The 13,839-nt window shown below is 37.6% G+C and overlaps 1 protein-coding gene across 22 annotated transcripts in view; it reads right to left on the reverse strand.

Annotated features, from left to right (window-relative positions):
- Positions 1–2,020: 2,020 nt before the first annotated feature.
- LOC129718215 (complexin) overlaps positions 2,021–13,839 on the reverse strand; it is a 496,349-nt gene continuing 484,530 nt past the window's right edge. For all 22 annotated transcript variants that reach the window (XM_055668741.1, XM_055668749.1, XM_055668740.1 and 19 more), the window contains one exon: positions 2,021–6,003. In XM_055668741.1, the coding sequence (XP_055524716.1) occupies positions 5,930–6,003 (74 nt within the window). In that variant the 3' untranslated portion in view covers positions 2,021–5,929. The remainder of the gene's footprint in view (positions 6,004–13,839) is intronic.

Raw genomic sequence — 13,839 nt, forward strand, 5'->3', positions numbered from 1 at the left:
TAAAACCTTTCCTTTGTGGTATCGCCTGGTCTTTTGTTTGGTTATCTTCCTAGTTAGCACGTGATTTAGGATCGACCCCCATGCTAACATGAGGCTGATATTCCAAAATGGTGAATTTACTTTGCGACCCGGGTATAAATGACAGTTAGTAAAGTTGTGCTATTCTAGTCGATGTTCTAGTGTTAGTAATAGTTAAGAATTTTCGGTTATTTTGCGCTATTAAATCATTTTTGGAATTTTTGAGAGATGGCTTTAAGTGGTTATATACCTTTTTAGTTTTCAAAAAATCGAAATTTTTTTTTTATTACATTATCTTGAACTACAACATCTTGAGAACATTTTCACAAATTTTAATAAAGATCTGAGCAAAAGGGCGAAAGTTAGAGCGATTTGCAACACGCCTCGCTACGGCCGCATAAGCTAAACTTGAAAGTTTAAACGCGATTATCTCGGAATAGTGTTTTTCGAAAAATGACTTTGCCATGATCCTGATTGCGGGAAAACTATTGAACCGATTTTCTTCATCTTTTTTTTTAATTTTCGTTAATTTTCGTTATTAATTCCGTTATTAAATTATTACATTCTGCCGCAAAACATTTTTTATTGCAATTGTTAGCGCTCAAAACGTGCATTTTTTGGGAAAAACGTTTCCGTTTGCACTGAAAACAAAATACTCATAAAAGCGATCGTGCAAGGACTCGGCACACTTCTAAGCTAAAGAATTAATATGAGTTTTTTCAATGCAGTTGACCCGCTGAGTCTCTTTCTGGATGACCGCAAGCCTCTGCGAAGAAAGCGTTCCGGGGAAACGGCCATTACTTCAGTAATAATTGGTATATTTCAAAATCAAACGTATTTTTTTGTTGTTGATAAACTGTACCTTCAGAAAAATACCACTTTGATGCAATAAAAATGGTACTATGCACTTAAAAATAAATTCAAACTTCCCTCATTTTTCTCGACCAAAAAGGTATATAACCCCTTAAAATAAGTTTTCTGTATGAGAAACACAAAATATGTTGTGATTTAGGTGAAATTATGCTCTTTTCGTTACTTGGATCGGCAACTTGTTTTGTACTATGATAGCACTTCTGAATGTAATCGTTTGTGTTTAGTCTCAGGAGTTATGCGCTATGAAGTGTATTCAAAGTGAAATTAAAAAAGGACCCGGAGCTAAACTTTAGTAGCAACAAATGGGTTGTTTAGCTATTTACGGATCTCTAGCTATTATATATCAGCTGAAAGATTGTAACTTTCTGTGCAAAACGCGATGCTTTATTTTTTTATCGTTTTTCTTCCATTTTTAAATGTAAAATAGGTGGTGAACTGTCATTCAACAGATTTCGAGCAGTTTTATTTCGTGATTCAAAAACCAAAGGACAACTATACCAACTTTTTAAAAATCACGTTTTGCACAGATGATATAGGAAATTGGTATACAACCCAATTAGGAACATGGCATCTAGACATTTTGTAATTAGACGGATTCACCCCATCATTTCCTGGTTGTAAGGAATTTTTGAACTAAAATATTAGCAGTTTACATTTTTGAAGAAAGGTGTGTAATTATGTCACGGTAAAGGATAAAGATTGAGTAATTTCAAATCGTTCAAATCCATGATCAAGTCGCGCTTATAGTTACGTTTACAACACCCATCGAAAGCGACTGTTCTTAGCAGTGTGAAATAATAGCAAAAGTGTATTCAAGCCAAGTTTTTCAACGGATTATTACAAAAAATCAGTTCTTTTCTTACAACATCTATCAACACATAGACTAAGTTAACATCAACACAAAGTAAGCACACAGGTTACAACTAGTGGTCATGCTTAGCTGTATGCGCTGTTTTTCGTTCCACTCATCACTCACGGCTGTCAGACTGTCAGTAGAGCTAACACACACACACCCAGATAGTAGTATACACACACAAACATACACACGTTTCGGAAACGAACGGAAACAGTAAGACAGTAAGAGATAGAGAGACAGAGAGACAGATCGAAAAAGAAAAACACAGAGAACAACATCGAAGTGGGCTTTGGTTTATTTGTTTCCTTCTGGTTTTAATCTGATTTTAGATACGGTTTTTTCCTTTGCTTTGTTTTCAGTATTCGTGTGTAATCTATTTGTTTTTTTTTCTTGTCTTGTTTTGTTTCTGCTGATTCTACGCTTTGCTTATGCAACATTACTAGTTTACTAATATGCAGTTTATTTTTCTGTCTGCTGCTAATGCAACGAAAGTTTCGTTTATTTAAATCGAACCTCATCGAAACCCCGCTTTTGGGTTTGCTCTGTTAGGCTTTAGGTTAGGTATATGTAATGGTTCTGCAGAAGAAACAGTTCGAGAGTTAGTTTTGTGAATATAAGATGCAAAGCTTTCGAGTATTCGTTATGTTTTTTTTTTGTTTGTTAGCCTAGTTTAGCATGAGGTTAAATATAGCAGCATTGAACGGGAGGATATTTCATATGCTTGAGAAGAGAATAGAAACTGGGAGGAAAAAAGTAACGATTCTTGGTTAGGTTTAGCTTAGAATGTGTACAGTAGAGTAGCTTGAAAATGAAACAGAAAAAAATAGTGTTCGATTTTGACCACTCCAGAATGTCAATTTGCCTTTTTTTGCTACTGTTCCTAATGTCTTGATAACGTGCTATTTTTATCGAACATTCCCGGAAAAAAATTAACTTTTGACAGCTTAATTATGACTGAAAAACAGTTCCAGAGTACATGGGAACAAAATGGTGGACAGCGAGTAGTGGTCTGTCCATCAAATTTACTAATGCCTTCGCTAGTGTGTATCTACATGCCGGCTGGCAATCGATATATAGTTTTTATAGTTAGTGCAGGGGGTATGTACCAACCTCTTCTACTAAAGATGGCACTCCGATCGTTCTGAAAGTTTCAATTTTTCGAAATCTTTTGTTTTCTTTTCGTTCCGTTCGTTTGCTTTCCTCTAGCGTTTGCTCCCACGGGCTGCTTTGTTATTTTCAATAATTAAATATGTATATATGTATAGATATATTTTCATTTCTTTTCTGTCTGTAAGTTTCATGATAATACATAATTGACGTATATATTGTTTTTGACTGTTCATTGTTTCACTCGTTTGCTACTGTAACACTTTTACTCCCCCATTTCATGCATGCGCGGTGTTGTGGGCCCTAAAGGCAAATCACCGGGTGGGAGTTTCCAGCAGGGCTGGTTCTCTTCCCCGGGCAGGGTTGGCAATTTGTTTTTCTAATATTTTGACAGCTGCGTCGGTGATGCGTTTTCGATGGGTTCTATAGTTGGCGTGGCGTGAGTGGAGTGGTGACTGACTGATGGATGTGGCGTGTGTCTGCTGAATGGTGAACAGAGTTTGGAAACAAATAAAACAGAGTTTTCAACAGTTTTTTGTGTTTTATTTTTAATGTGTAACTTTTCAATTATTCTCTTCAACAATTATAAACAAACGTTGTTTTGTTCCATTTTTTTTTGTCGGCTTTCATTTCTGTTATTGCATTCGTGGGACCGCGAAATTCCGATGATAAACAGTGAATACCATAATTATTATAACTTTTTTTCTGGTTTACATTCAATTTTGAGTGGATGTGTCCGTGTGTATCCTCCGCGTTGCCGGCGCATAGCCGTACATTCGTGTGAAGCCTACTTGAGCGGGGATCCGTTGATGAATTTTTCTTTTCTCTCCTGAAGTTGGAAACGGAAAAATTTCGCGACTTTGGAGAAAACACTAGTTTTGGGTGGTCTTCGCGATTATTGTTTGTATGCCGATTGTTCGGAATTGAAATGCTCGTTGTTATTGTTGTTGTTGTTGGTTTGATAGTTAGAAGAGAATTTAAGTGTCTTAGGGGAAATGCTTAGATAGTATGAGTTTTCGCTAATTTCATTCAATGTTTTCATTCGTTTTTCACTAATCAATGATACATAACATTAGGATAGAGAGATAAACATTTTCCGTTTGAGTGTTTTTTTTTTCTTCTGTATAGTCGTACTGTGTTACTGCGATTGTGTTTCATCATATTTCACATGAACAGGTAAACTATTTGTTTTTGGTATGATTTGTTTTGCGGTTTGTTAGAGGATTGTTTGATTTACAATACATTCACTACTATAGCGACACGACATCAATAAACGCGACATAAACATCAACACAAAACGTCATCTGCAACGGATCGAAAACATACGAATGGATCCGGCTTTGTCGCGTTTGATTAACAATCAATTAGCAAATATTGGGCGTAATCAGCTTTCATGCAAATTGCAATGTTCTTCACAGAGACCGTAGTGAGAAGTTGCGAAAATGTGTAGAATTTTTGATGGACTGACAGGAGTGTCACACTAAATTCTTCACACCTTCACAAGTAGCCGCAGATAGAAACAGCATTCTAAGCAATAGGCCTAAATTAAATCTAGGGGAAAAGTAAGCTAAACAGACTGCTTTCATGTTCGTTTCCAGTAGTTGAGAAATACATAGACAGTGACAGTGTGTGTATGTGTGCACATTTTTTTTCAAGAGGGCTTGACGGAACGAATTTACGCTAAGCGCACTTACAAAGAAAACAGTAGTAGAAAAACATCAAGTTTACACCGAATGCGTATCGGTCAACAGGAATCGAGGAATTTGGATGAACAATTGCTTCTTTGTTTGTGGATTTTTATATGTGTATGTATATATCTGCTCGCTAACAGTATTTACCGGTCAAATGCCGTCAAACGGTAACAAAATATTCGCGAAACATTGTCCTAATCATTGCTCTTTACACAAATATAATGCGATAACAAATTGTCTGCATGATTTTTTTTCCTCAAATATCTCGGCACTGGTTGTTAGATATAAGAAACGTTTGTCCTACACATTGTTTGGGGTATAAATTTCTCTAGCGAGTTTTTTTCTTTTCAAACAATCAACAAAGTTTCAAGCGCTAAACCGGTGATCAGTTTCTAATTTCGCTAGTTGTATTGTGTTTTTCGTTTTAAAATATTCGAAGCGTCCAGTGCTTGAAAACAGCCGTCTGAAACAATGGATAACAGTTAAAAAGGAGAGGGAAAAAGAAGACCTGTTTTACTATTCTCAATTTTACTAAACGAAGAGAGCGACCATCTGCTCTAGCTAGCGGTGGCTTATCACAATGCGCGTCAACTTTCTTTTTCTCTCTCCCACGCTCTCTCGTTCTCTCTTTTGTGTTTTTCGTGCTCACTCACTTGCTCCACTGGTTGACCTTGCACTACCGCGTGTACATTCGCTGTCGCAGTGAGGCCAGTTCAAACGAAAACTGCCGAAAAATCGAAAGGGCATTTTTTTATAATAATCACATTTTTCAATAACTTGATTCACCTGGGTGTCCTATTTAACAATGGTTTTTCTCATCTGGTTTATCATTATATATCGCTTTGTTTGTTTTTTTTTTGTGTTTTTTTTCTTTCTTCCAATTTCAATGCACATATATGTGTATGCGTGTTGATGTGGGTGTGATCTTCCGATGAATCCGATGACATTTCTCTTCCTGATGAGCGTCGTGTGTTCGCCTCGTCTCGTAGCCGTCGTAGACTAGTGTGAACATGTGAATGTGATCGAGTGTATTACACTGCTCTTTCAAACGGTGCTTTTTTCTTTTAATGTGTTGTTGGGTTTCATCTATTGGGTTGCTTTTTTTTGGTTGCTATTGTTATGAGTGGTACTGGTGATGGTGACTAATGCTGCTTAAACGTTATGCTTCTCTCTGCTTGTCTGTTTTTTTTTTCTTCTTTGAATTTCAATTTAAAACTTTACATTTAAATATGTTTTAATTATTTTTTTTTCATGCTTTTTTACTTTAAATAAGTACTATTTTGTTTTCTATAACATTTGCATTCTGTTGGTTTTTTATTCCTTTTTTTTCTTTAAATTAGGTTTAATATTATTGAATATACTGCTGAATACGGATGATGCATAATCACTGCAAGGAGCATTTTCCCTCGATCTGCGTCTTGATCTCGTTCACCTGCGTTTCTATGGAGTTTTTCAACTCTGGACAACGTTGAACACGGCAAACCGGTTGTCGAGCGTGGTTGTTGCGTGTTAGTAGCGAAGCCGAATTAGTGGGTGAGACATGAGGAAAAAAAAGTAAAACACATTTTGGTTAGTGACACCGGTTAGTGGGACGCTGTTTCGCAAATGAGTTAAAAGTTTTGTTATCGGAAATCGGAAGTTAGTTTAGGTAGATAGAGAAAATGTAAAGGATACGAAAAACTTCTAGTTTCGTGTGTTAGTTTGTACATGTCTAATGTGATTGAGCACTCTCGAAGACGTAAAGCGAAGTTTACTGTCACTCAAATTAACTTTTTCTTTAAATGAAAATATATGATAAAAGGGTACCAAGTGACGAAATGTGTAAGATTATCAATTGCATTGCTACAATCGGTCGAAATCGGAATTGTATTTTTTATACACAGCCCATGTTCGATATCGGCACGTTTCGTTTTTGACACGGTTCAATTTTGGCAACATAAAAACTTTGGACGCGTTGCCACCAGCAACTATCCAAGCGTTGAATTGAACTTTCGCTTTAGTCCGGTAGGCATCGGACAACACTGTTTAGATTGGCTATATAATTGGCTATTGAATTTTCTCTTTAGTCCGGTAGGCATCTTAAAAAAATTAAAGTTTGGACGTATTGCCATCGAACAAGGCCTGTATTACTATTATACCACTTCCGTTCACATAGACAGTAAAAACGGTCCTTTCCGGACCATTGAAAACATCGCTAAAAAGTTCAATAAATAAATCCGCGTCAATAACTCGGTCGTGTCTCAGACAGAACCCTCTACTTTACGTCTATTTTCGCCAACTTTTCAGAGCCGTGAAAACTTGGAAAAACGTTTTTCAGTTTTAAATTTGTTTTTTCTTCTGTGAAAACTAGCGATACACGAGGAAAGTATATTTGTATACCAAAATATTTTTCCCGATTTTATCATTCAACATGCTTTGGAATTTATGCCAGATTTCGGTTTTATTTTGCCGAAGCAAGGTTCGGCAAGTTTTCGATATTGAAAGCTGCTTAAATTAACAGCAAAAAATTAGGTACTAAGTGGTGATTTATTTTAACCATTTTTTTTCAACTTGGCAGCACTGGTATATAATAGCATTCAAGCGACAACTGACAGAGTCCAAAGTGTTCAGTATACTATACCATTTTTTCAAGAAAAAAATAACAAAAGAACAGCGATTACAAAACGGTTGTGATCTGTTAAAAGCGTGTTTAGTCTGTTACCGCCACTTTATGGTCGTCGTAATTGACCATTTTAAACAATCAGCGTGGCGATTTCGTGATAAAATGGGCAACCATTTCAATCGACCATTTTTAGTCTGACTGAAACATTGAAGTACTGAAGTTGGCAGGCAATTGATGGGAGTAGCAAACATAACGTACATAACGATCGGCATCATCAACGGCCAAACATATGAAGAAGAAAGCCTCCACAGGCGCCGACAATAGTTTCTCCGGTCCCACGGAGGTGACACTCTGTTTAGGCCGGATCTTGCATTGTGCCATTACGCGAAACGGGTGGTGGGATGGTACGAAGCCAACGAAAACTCGCCAGGAATTCGCGCAATAGAAATAAGTGACTTATCACCTACGCACACTTGTAGTTCTGTGAAGCCGTTTGAAGTTGCTTTTGTTTCTTCCAAACTGTTAGTCGTCGTACCCCGTTCTTCAACTTTTTATCACTTTTTGCCATTTTTGGTCGATTATGTTAACCAACTTCTCCCGATTCCTTGTCACGAATTAAAGGTTTATTTAGAACCGAGTGCAAAACATAAAATAAGTGTTCAACTGTATGTTTGTCCAGCTGCTAAAAACGTAGCATTACAAACAAAACAGTGATTTATTTATGTTTTCTTCAGCGAGTAGCACTAATACACACGTACGTGATAAGGTCTATAGAAAAGTTTTGAGCGATTCTGAAGCTCCGAAAAACAGGGTCTTCAGAAATGACCAGGACTCGAACTCGGACTTCTATCCACTCTTTATAGAAGTGTGTAAAAAATGGTGCAAGAGTTGCATAGGATTTGATGGGTAGCGTTAGGTCCAAAGTTCGAGAATTTAGTCTAGGAAAGTAGGTTGAAAAAACCAACTTCGCAAAAACAAATATCACCATAAGACAAAAAAAACCAAAAAAAATTAAATCTCATTATATATAAAATATTTCAAAAAACCCCCCATTTTGAAAATCTTATTTTTTTTAGATAACTACATATTGTTAGCTGAGAACCTATAACTGTGTGAACTGGAAAAAAAACAATAAAAATTGACACAAAAAATGGTATTTTTTTAAATATTTTCCACGGTGTATATATATTTTGCAGGCAAAAAATTTTTTTACAGCATTGCCAGAGACATTATACCGATTTACTGGGCCAAGTGCCTATTCATAAAAAAATGTTTTAAAAGCCATTGTCCAATCAATCCTTCCAAAAAAATATACATCACAGAAAAAAAAATTGAAAAAATAAATTTTGATTTCTCCAAGTTCAAATAACTATCAGTTTTTCGAATATATTGCGTTGTTTTCTTATATAAAACTGAAAAATTTAAAAAATTTGAGCTTTTTGAGATAATTAATTTATATTCATAGTTTTGTTTTTGGACCTGATTTGGTTTTTGTATTACGGTGTATATTTTTTTCTGGGATGGCAGAATTATAATCTACAACTTTGCTGAAGACATTATACCCTTTTTTTGAGATAAATTAGTTTTTTTTGCATATTTTGTTGGAACATTATTTTTTTCGCGTTGTTCATTTTTGTCGAATGAGGGGTGATGTAGTGTGCGTCAACGTGGTGCCCCCTGCATAACGTTATAATGTAGCGTCTAAATGACTACAACGCTGTATCTCGTCAGCGTAGGTAGCAGTCCCAGATGAGGCAGTGTACTGAACCCTACAACGCACAGAGTTTTTTCTTTTGCTGATTTCGTGCTCTAAATTTATAGTGTCTTCAAATTTGATTTTAGTGATAATCTTTTTTTGGAAAAGTTTCTATGTATTTTATTGCGCTTCTTTCAGAATGGAGTGATTAATGCTCCTAAAATTTATTTTTTCAGGACAGTGAGATATTCAGCCAGTCTCTTCAAGAAAGCTGTGGCAAATGTTTCTGCTAGTAACTTTGTGGAAGGTGTTAAATTTAAATCTCTTGTGTTATGAAGTTATCAAAAGGTTTGTATACAAAGTTCACTCAAATCATAATTTTCAATGAAACTTTTTCCTGGAGTTTTTTTTTTACATATTTTATAAGGGGAGCTGCGTAGCCGCAAGGTTACATAGTCCGCTTTGTCAAGTGGGTGGTCGTGGGTTCGAATCTTAGTAGAATCAGGCTATTCGATGTCAGAAAGGACCACTTATTCTTCCTTTACGCTGAATTCTATAATACCTTTGCGTGACTTCCTCTTAACAAAAAATAAGTCTCTCTCATAAATAAAACTGGCCAGAAGGACGCACGACGAAACTTCTCCAGGGAATTATAACAAGTGATATTGGCAGGAGGAACGAGGCTCGGTATGGAAGAACAGTAAGCGTGTAAAAGAAAGGGTAGCACATTACACACAAGCACTTATAAAAAATAATAATAAGCATGCCACTTCTCAATAGCGGTATTGCTAAAAATAGAAGTGCGGGATACAGCAGACACCCGGGCATATCTCACAATAGATCAACGATTCTGGTCGCAGCAGTGAGGAAGTCCATACAGGAAAAAAAATAAATACATATTTTATATCTTCTACAAAACTTTTAGTCAAACATATATTTTTGGCTGAATATTAGGTTAAAAAAGTTATTCGATCGTTAACGTTTTTTCAAGGGTTAGTTATACCGCTGACAGACGTCCAGGCTAAGTTCCAAACTTGTGATAAGTTTTTTGTAGAAGCAATTCGTAACCAGATAGCGCTACCAGTGACGCCAGCCTCGTACACCAGCGAAAAAACTATGTATTGTAGCGATAAGGTCATCAGGCGGCGTTAGTGTACAAGTGATTTATAACGCAATGCTCTTTGAAAATTTACGCGGAATTTTCGATCAATGTTGTTCTTGCTTGAACGTCTGCTAGTGGTTCAACTTTAAATTACTCATTCTGACGCAAAAATACGTAGATAACTACACTAAAGTAGTTTTTTACGCGAGGGATATGTGCCGCGTAAAGAAACGTGTAAAAAAACGCGTAAACTCCGGAATCTGCGTAAAAAAACGTGAAATTCTGCAATCCGAGTGAAGAAAAACCGGAATCCGCGTAAGAAAAATATACCGCGTAAGTTCCGGAACCCGCGTAAAAAAACGCGTCAAATAACTTTGTTATTCGTGCATTTTCAGCAAAAATATAAACCCATAAAATCGCACAATTTTGTAGAAGGTAATAAAAATATAGGAAATGATGAGAAAGAGTCATAAAGAGAAATATGAATTTTTAGCCAAAGTTTCACACATAAATCTTTGACCATCTTTGGAATCAGAAGACATAGCTTCGAAAATGTAGAACTTGAAAATCGAAATCGAAAGCTAAATTGAAATATACCGTGGAAGACGGATAAAATCAGGTGTTCATGAAAATACGTACTCTGGTGAATTTAAACATGGTTTTCTCAAAATCTGTGCATGCTAAAAAAATATTCATCGCATATGGATTTAGGAGACCTGATTCTAAAAATGCAGAGCTAAAAACTTGAAGGATGATTAGGTTACTTGAATTTTATGAAAATACGAAGTTTTGCGATTTTTTACTGAATAGTCTGTAGGGTTTAATGTACACTCTTACATGCCATGTATCATCTACCTGACATGAGTTGATACATGAATTTGTTTGAAAAATTAGAAAAAAACACAGACATACTTGCGTCTCTCGAATTTCGACTTTTTCTCAACGATCACCTTTTTAAGTTGAAAAAAAAAAACTCAAAAAATGAGTTATTTGAGATAAATTAATTTAATTTTTTATATATTTTGTTGGAAAAATATTTTTTTGGGGTGTTCATTTTCTTCGAAGGGGGGTAATGTAGTGTGTCTCCACTTGGTGACTCCTGCATAACGCTATAAAGTAGCGGCTAAATGACTACAACGCTGCACCTCGTCAGCGTAGGTGACAGCCCCAGATGGGCAGTATTCCGAATCCTACAACAACACGAATAACGAACAAGATAGATATACAGGAAAAGTTAATCGTTAAAGACTTACAGCAAGCAACGATTGGAAACTAGGTACTTGGAACGTTCGAAAATTCTACGAACCGGCACGGGTTGTCCTGCTTACTCAAAAGTTAAAGCGACTAGGAGTGAAATTCCGGCGATTTCATCAATGCAAACTGTGAATCGAAGGTAAACACAGTCTCTATCCGTCGACCAAAGCTACCGACCCGAGGCTGTTGAAGTTTGTCACGGCCAGAAGAATGGCCATCCGTAGCACCTACTTTCCACGTTCAAATATTCGGAAGCACACCTGAAGCTAGAGGCTTCCAGATCGATCGAGTTTTGGATTCATTGTCGACACTTTTCTGATCACTTTCACATTGGCGAAGCTACCCATGCAGCATAGTAATCATAGTAACCCATGAGTCAGCAGAAAAAAATTGACAGCTCTATCAGTCCGTGACCGTGATGGCAAAAACAGAGAACTACCCCGTCTAGAAGTGTGCGTGTTCAAAAAAAGGTATTTGGCCGCGTCAAAAACGGGCATCGTGCGGCACTTTGTGGACGACGGACACGCCCGTTCCGGCATCAACCACATCTTGGCACTATTGGACAATAATCAGGGCATCGAAATAAAGCCCGATTTCTGACGGCTGACAATCCTGAGTGACAAGAGGCTTCAGCGAATGCTGAAGAGGAAGATCGAGGGAAAAGTGGCTACGTCACTGCGTGCACTCGGCTGGAAGGTCGGGGCAACCGTCCAACAGTAAAAAAGTACCTGGTGAACATGGACAGGACATACATGTCAGAAAGCAGCAGTCCCGCCCACTGGTCTCGGAGCGTAGTCAATGAAGCAGCGGCAGTGGGTGGAAAGATGGTCAAGTTGGTTTTTCTGATGAATCGCGACGTGGCGGTGGTGATGGACGACGAGACCTGTCTCACCATGGACGGCAACGACCGGCAGAGCGTTCACTTCCCTTACGAAGGAACGGGGAAATTTATAAAACGAAGTGCCTGTCGGAAGTTGCGTCGTTCATCAAGAAATACCATAAGGCCGAAGACGCGGTGTTATGGCCAGTTCGGCCCACTATTCGAAGCGATCGTTGGAGATTGAGCGAGCAGCTGCTGAACCCGATCCATCGGATCATTTTAGGAATCTTGGCGGATGAACAAATGCTAAACGACTGGTTAGTAGGCCTCATTTGGCCAGAAGGCCCCTTGACACGACGACTATGGATTTATCCCGTGGTTAATTTCTGCGTACAAGGTGCTCTCCAGTATACTGTTCTTGAGATTGAGACCGTTGGTGGAACCTTTTGTAGGCAAATATAGGACGATGGATCAAATCTTCACCCTGCGACAGCTCCTAGATGAATGTAGGGAATATTCCTTACAGACTCACCATCTGTTTGTGGTTTTTAAAGCGGCGTACGACTCAGTTAAGCGAAATAAGCTTCGGTAGATAATGCCAGAAAACGTTTTTCCGACAAAACTGGTATTGCTAATTCGAATGACGTTGAAGGGATCAACATTATGCGTACAAATAGTTAGGTGATAAAACGCGGCAGAGTGCCTGGTGTAAGAAAACTATACTCAGCAAAAAAAAAAAAAAAAAAAAACAGGAAGAAGCCATATACTCCGTGATAGGCTCCGCACCTGGTGGTTGTGAGATACCTGAGCATCTATCATTTTTTTGATATTGTACAACTAGGAGGACCACAAAAGTAAGTATTTTTTGAGAAAGACAATATTATCTACAATTTGACGAAGACGTCACACCGATAAAAAAAACTGTTCTGGCTTTAAAAATATTTCTAATCATCAATTTTTTTTACCCAATTTTTTCCAAAAACAAAATAGCACAATATGACACTTTAGCCCATGGGAACATTTGTGCAAAAAATCAGCCATTTTTAATGGTCGATTAAAATGGTTGCCTTGGTTGTTACCAAAGGTTCTAGTGAAACATGATTCACTATTAATAGACAAAAATCTTGAGTTACGTTATTCGTTTGAAAAATGTTCGCAGACGCTAATATCAACGCTCTCGTGATCTGTTTCGTATACTATTTATCAAGTTCAACAGAAAGAGATCACAGATAAATCCATTCCTTTCTGATATAAAAATTAAATACGAATAGAATAGGACTCATACATTGCTCAAGGTTTTCAATATGTTACGGAGTGACAAATCTGAAGGTTATTCCACTGGAGTTGCTCTTCTAGGCATAGAAAAAGCAGTAGACATGACACATTAGGGCAAATTTGATTGTTACCCATTCAATCAAAATTAAAGAAGTTGGTCTACTCTTTCCGTAACACATACAGGGGAAAATAAAGAAAACTCCTTCATTCATGCGCCATTATGATTCATTATGATTTTCTTAACTGCATCGATTTCGTAAACGAGGGCAGATTCCATTTTCAGCTTTGACAGCGAAGTCGTCTTGTTGTGGACACTGCGTCCTACATCAAACCAGACTGTCCGACTGGACTGGCTGGCACCGGGCCGGCCGGCCGAAGCCGTAACCGTGACGTGACTAATCGACTCCACACGCTTGTCTGGCAGGGCAGACCGGCCGGCCACAAGACCTCGGCAGCCTCGACCGACGGAACAAAAGATGCTCGGAGGGCGAGAAAACAAAAATAAAAACGCTTATTTCTTTCGAGAGTGACTCAATTGTCGGCTG

Source organism: Wyeomyia smithii, chromosome 1 (assembly GCF_029784165.1).
Source record: "Wyeomyia smithii strain HCP4-BCI-WySm-NY-G18 chromosome 1, ASM2978416v1, whole genome shotgun sequence".
NCBI classification, from domain to species: domain Eukaryota; kingdom Metazoa; phylum Arthropoda; class Insecta; order Diptera; family Culicidae; genus Wyeomyia; species Wyeomyia smithii.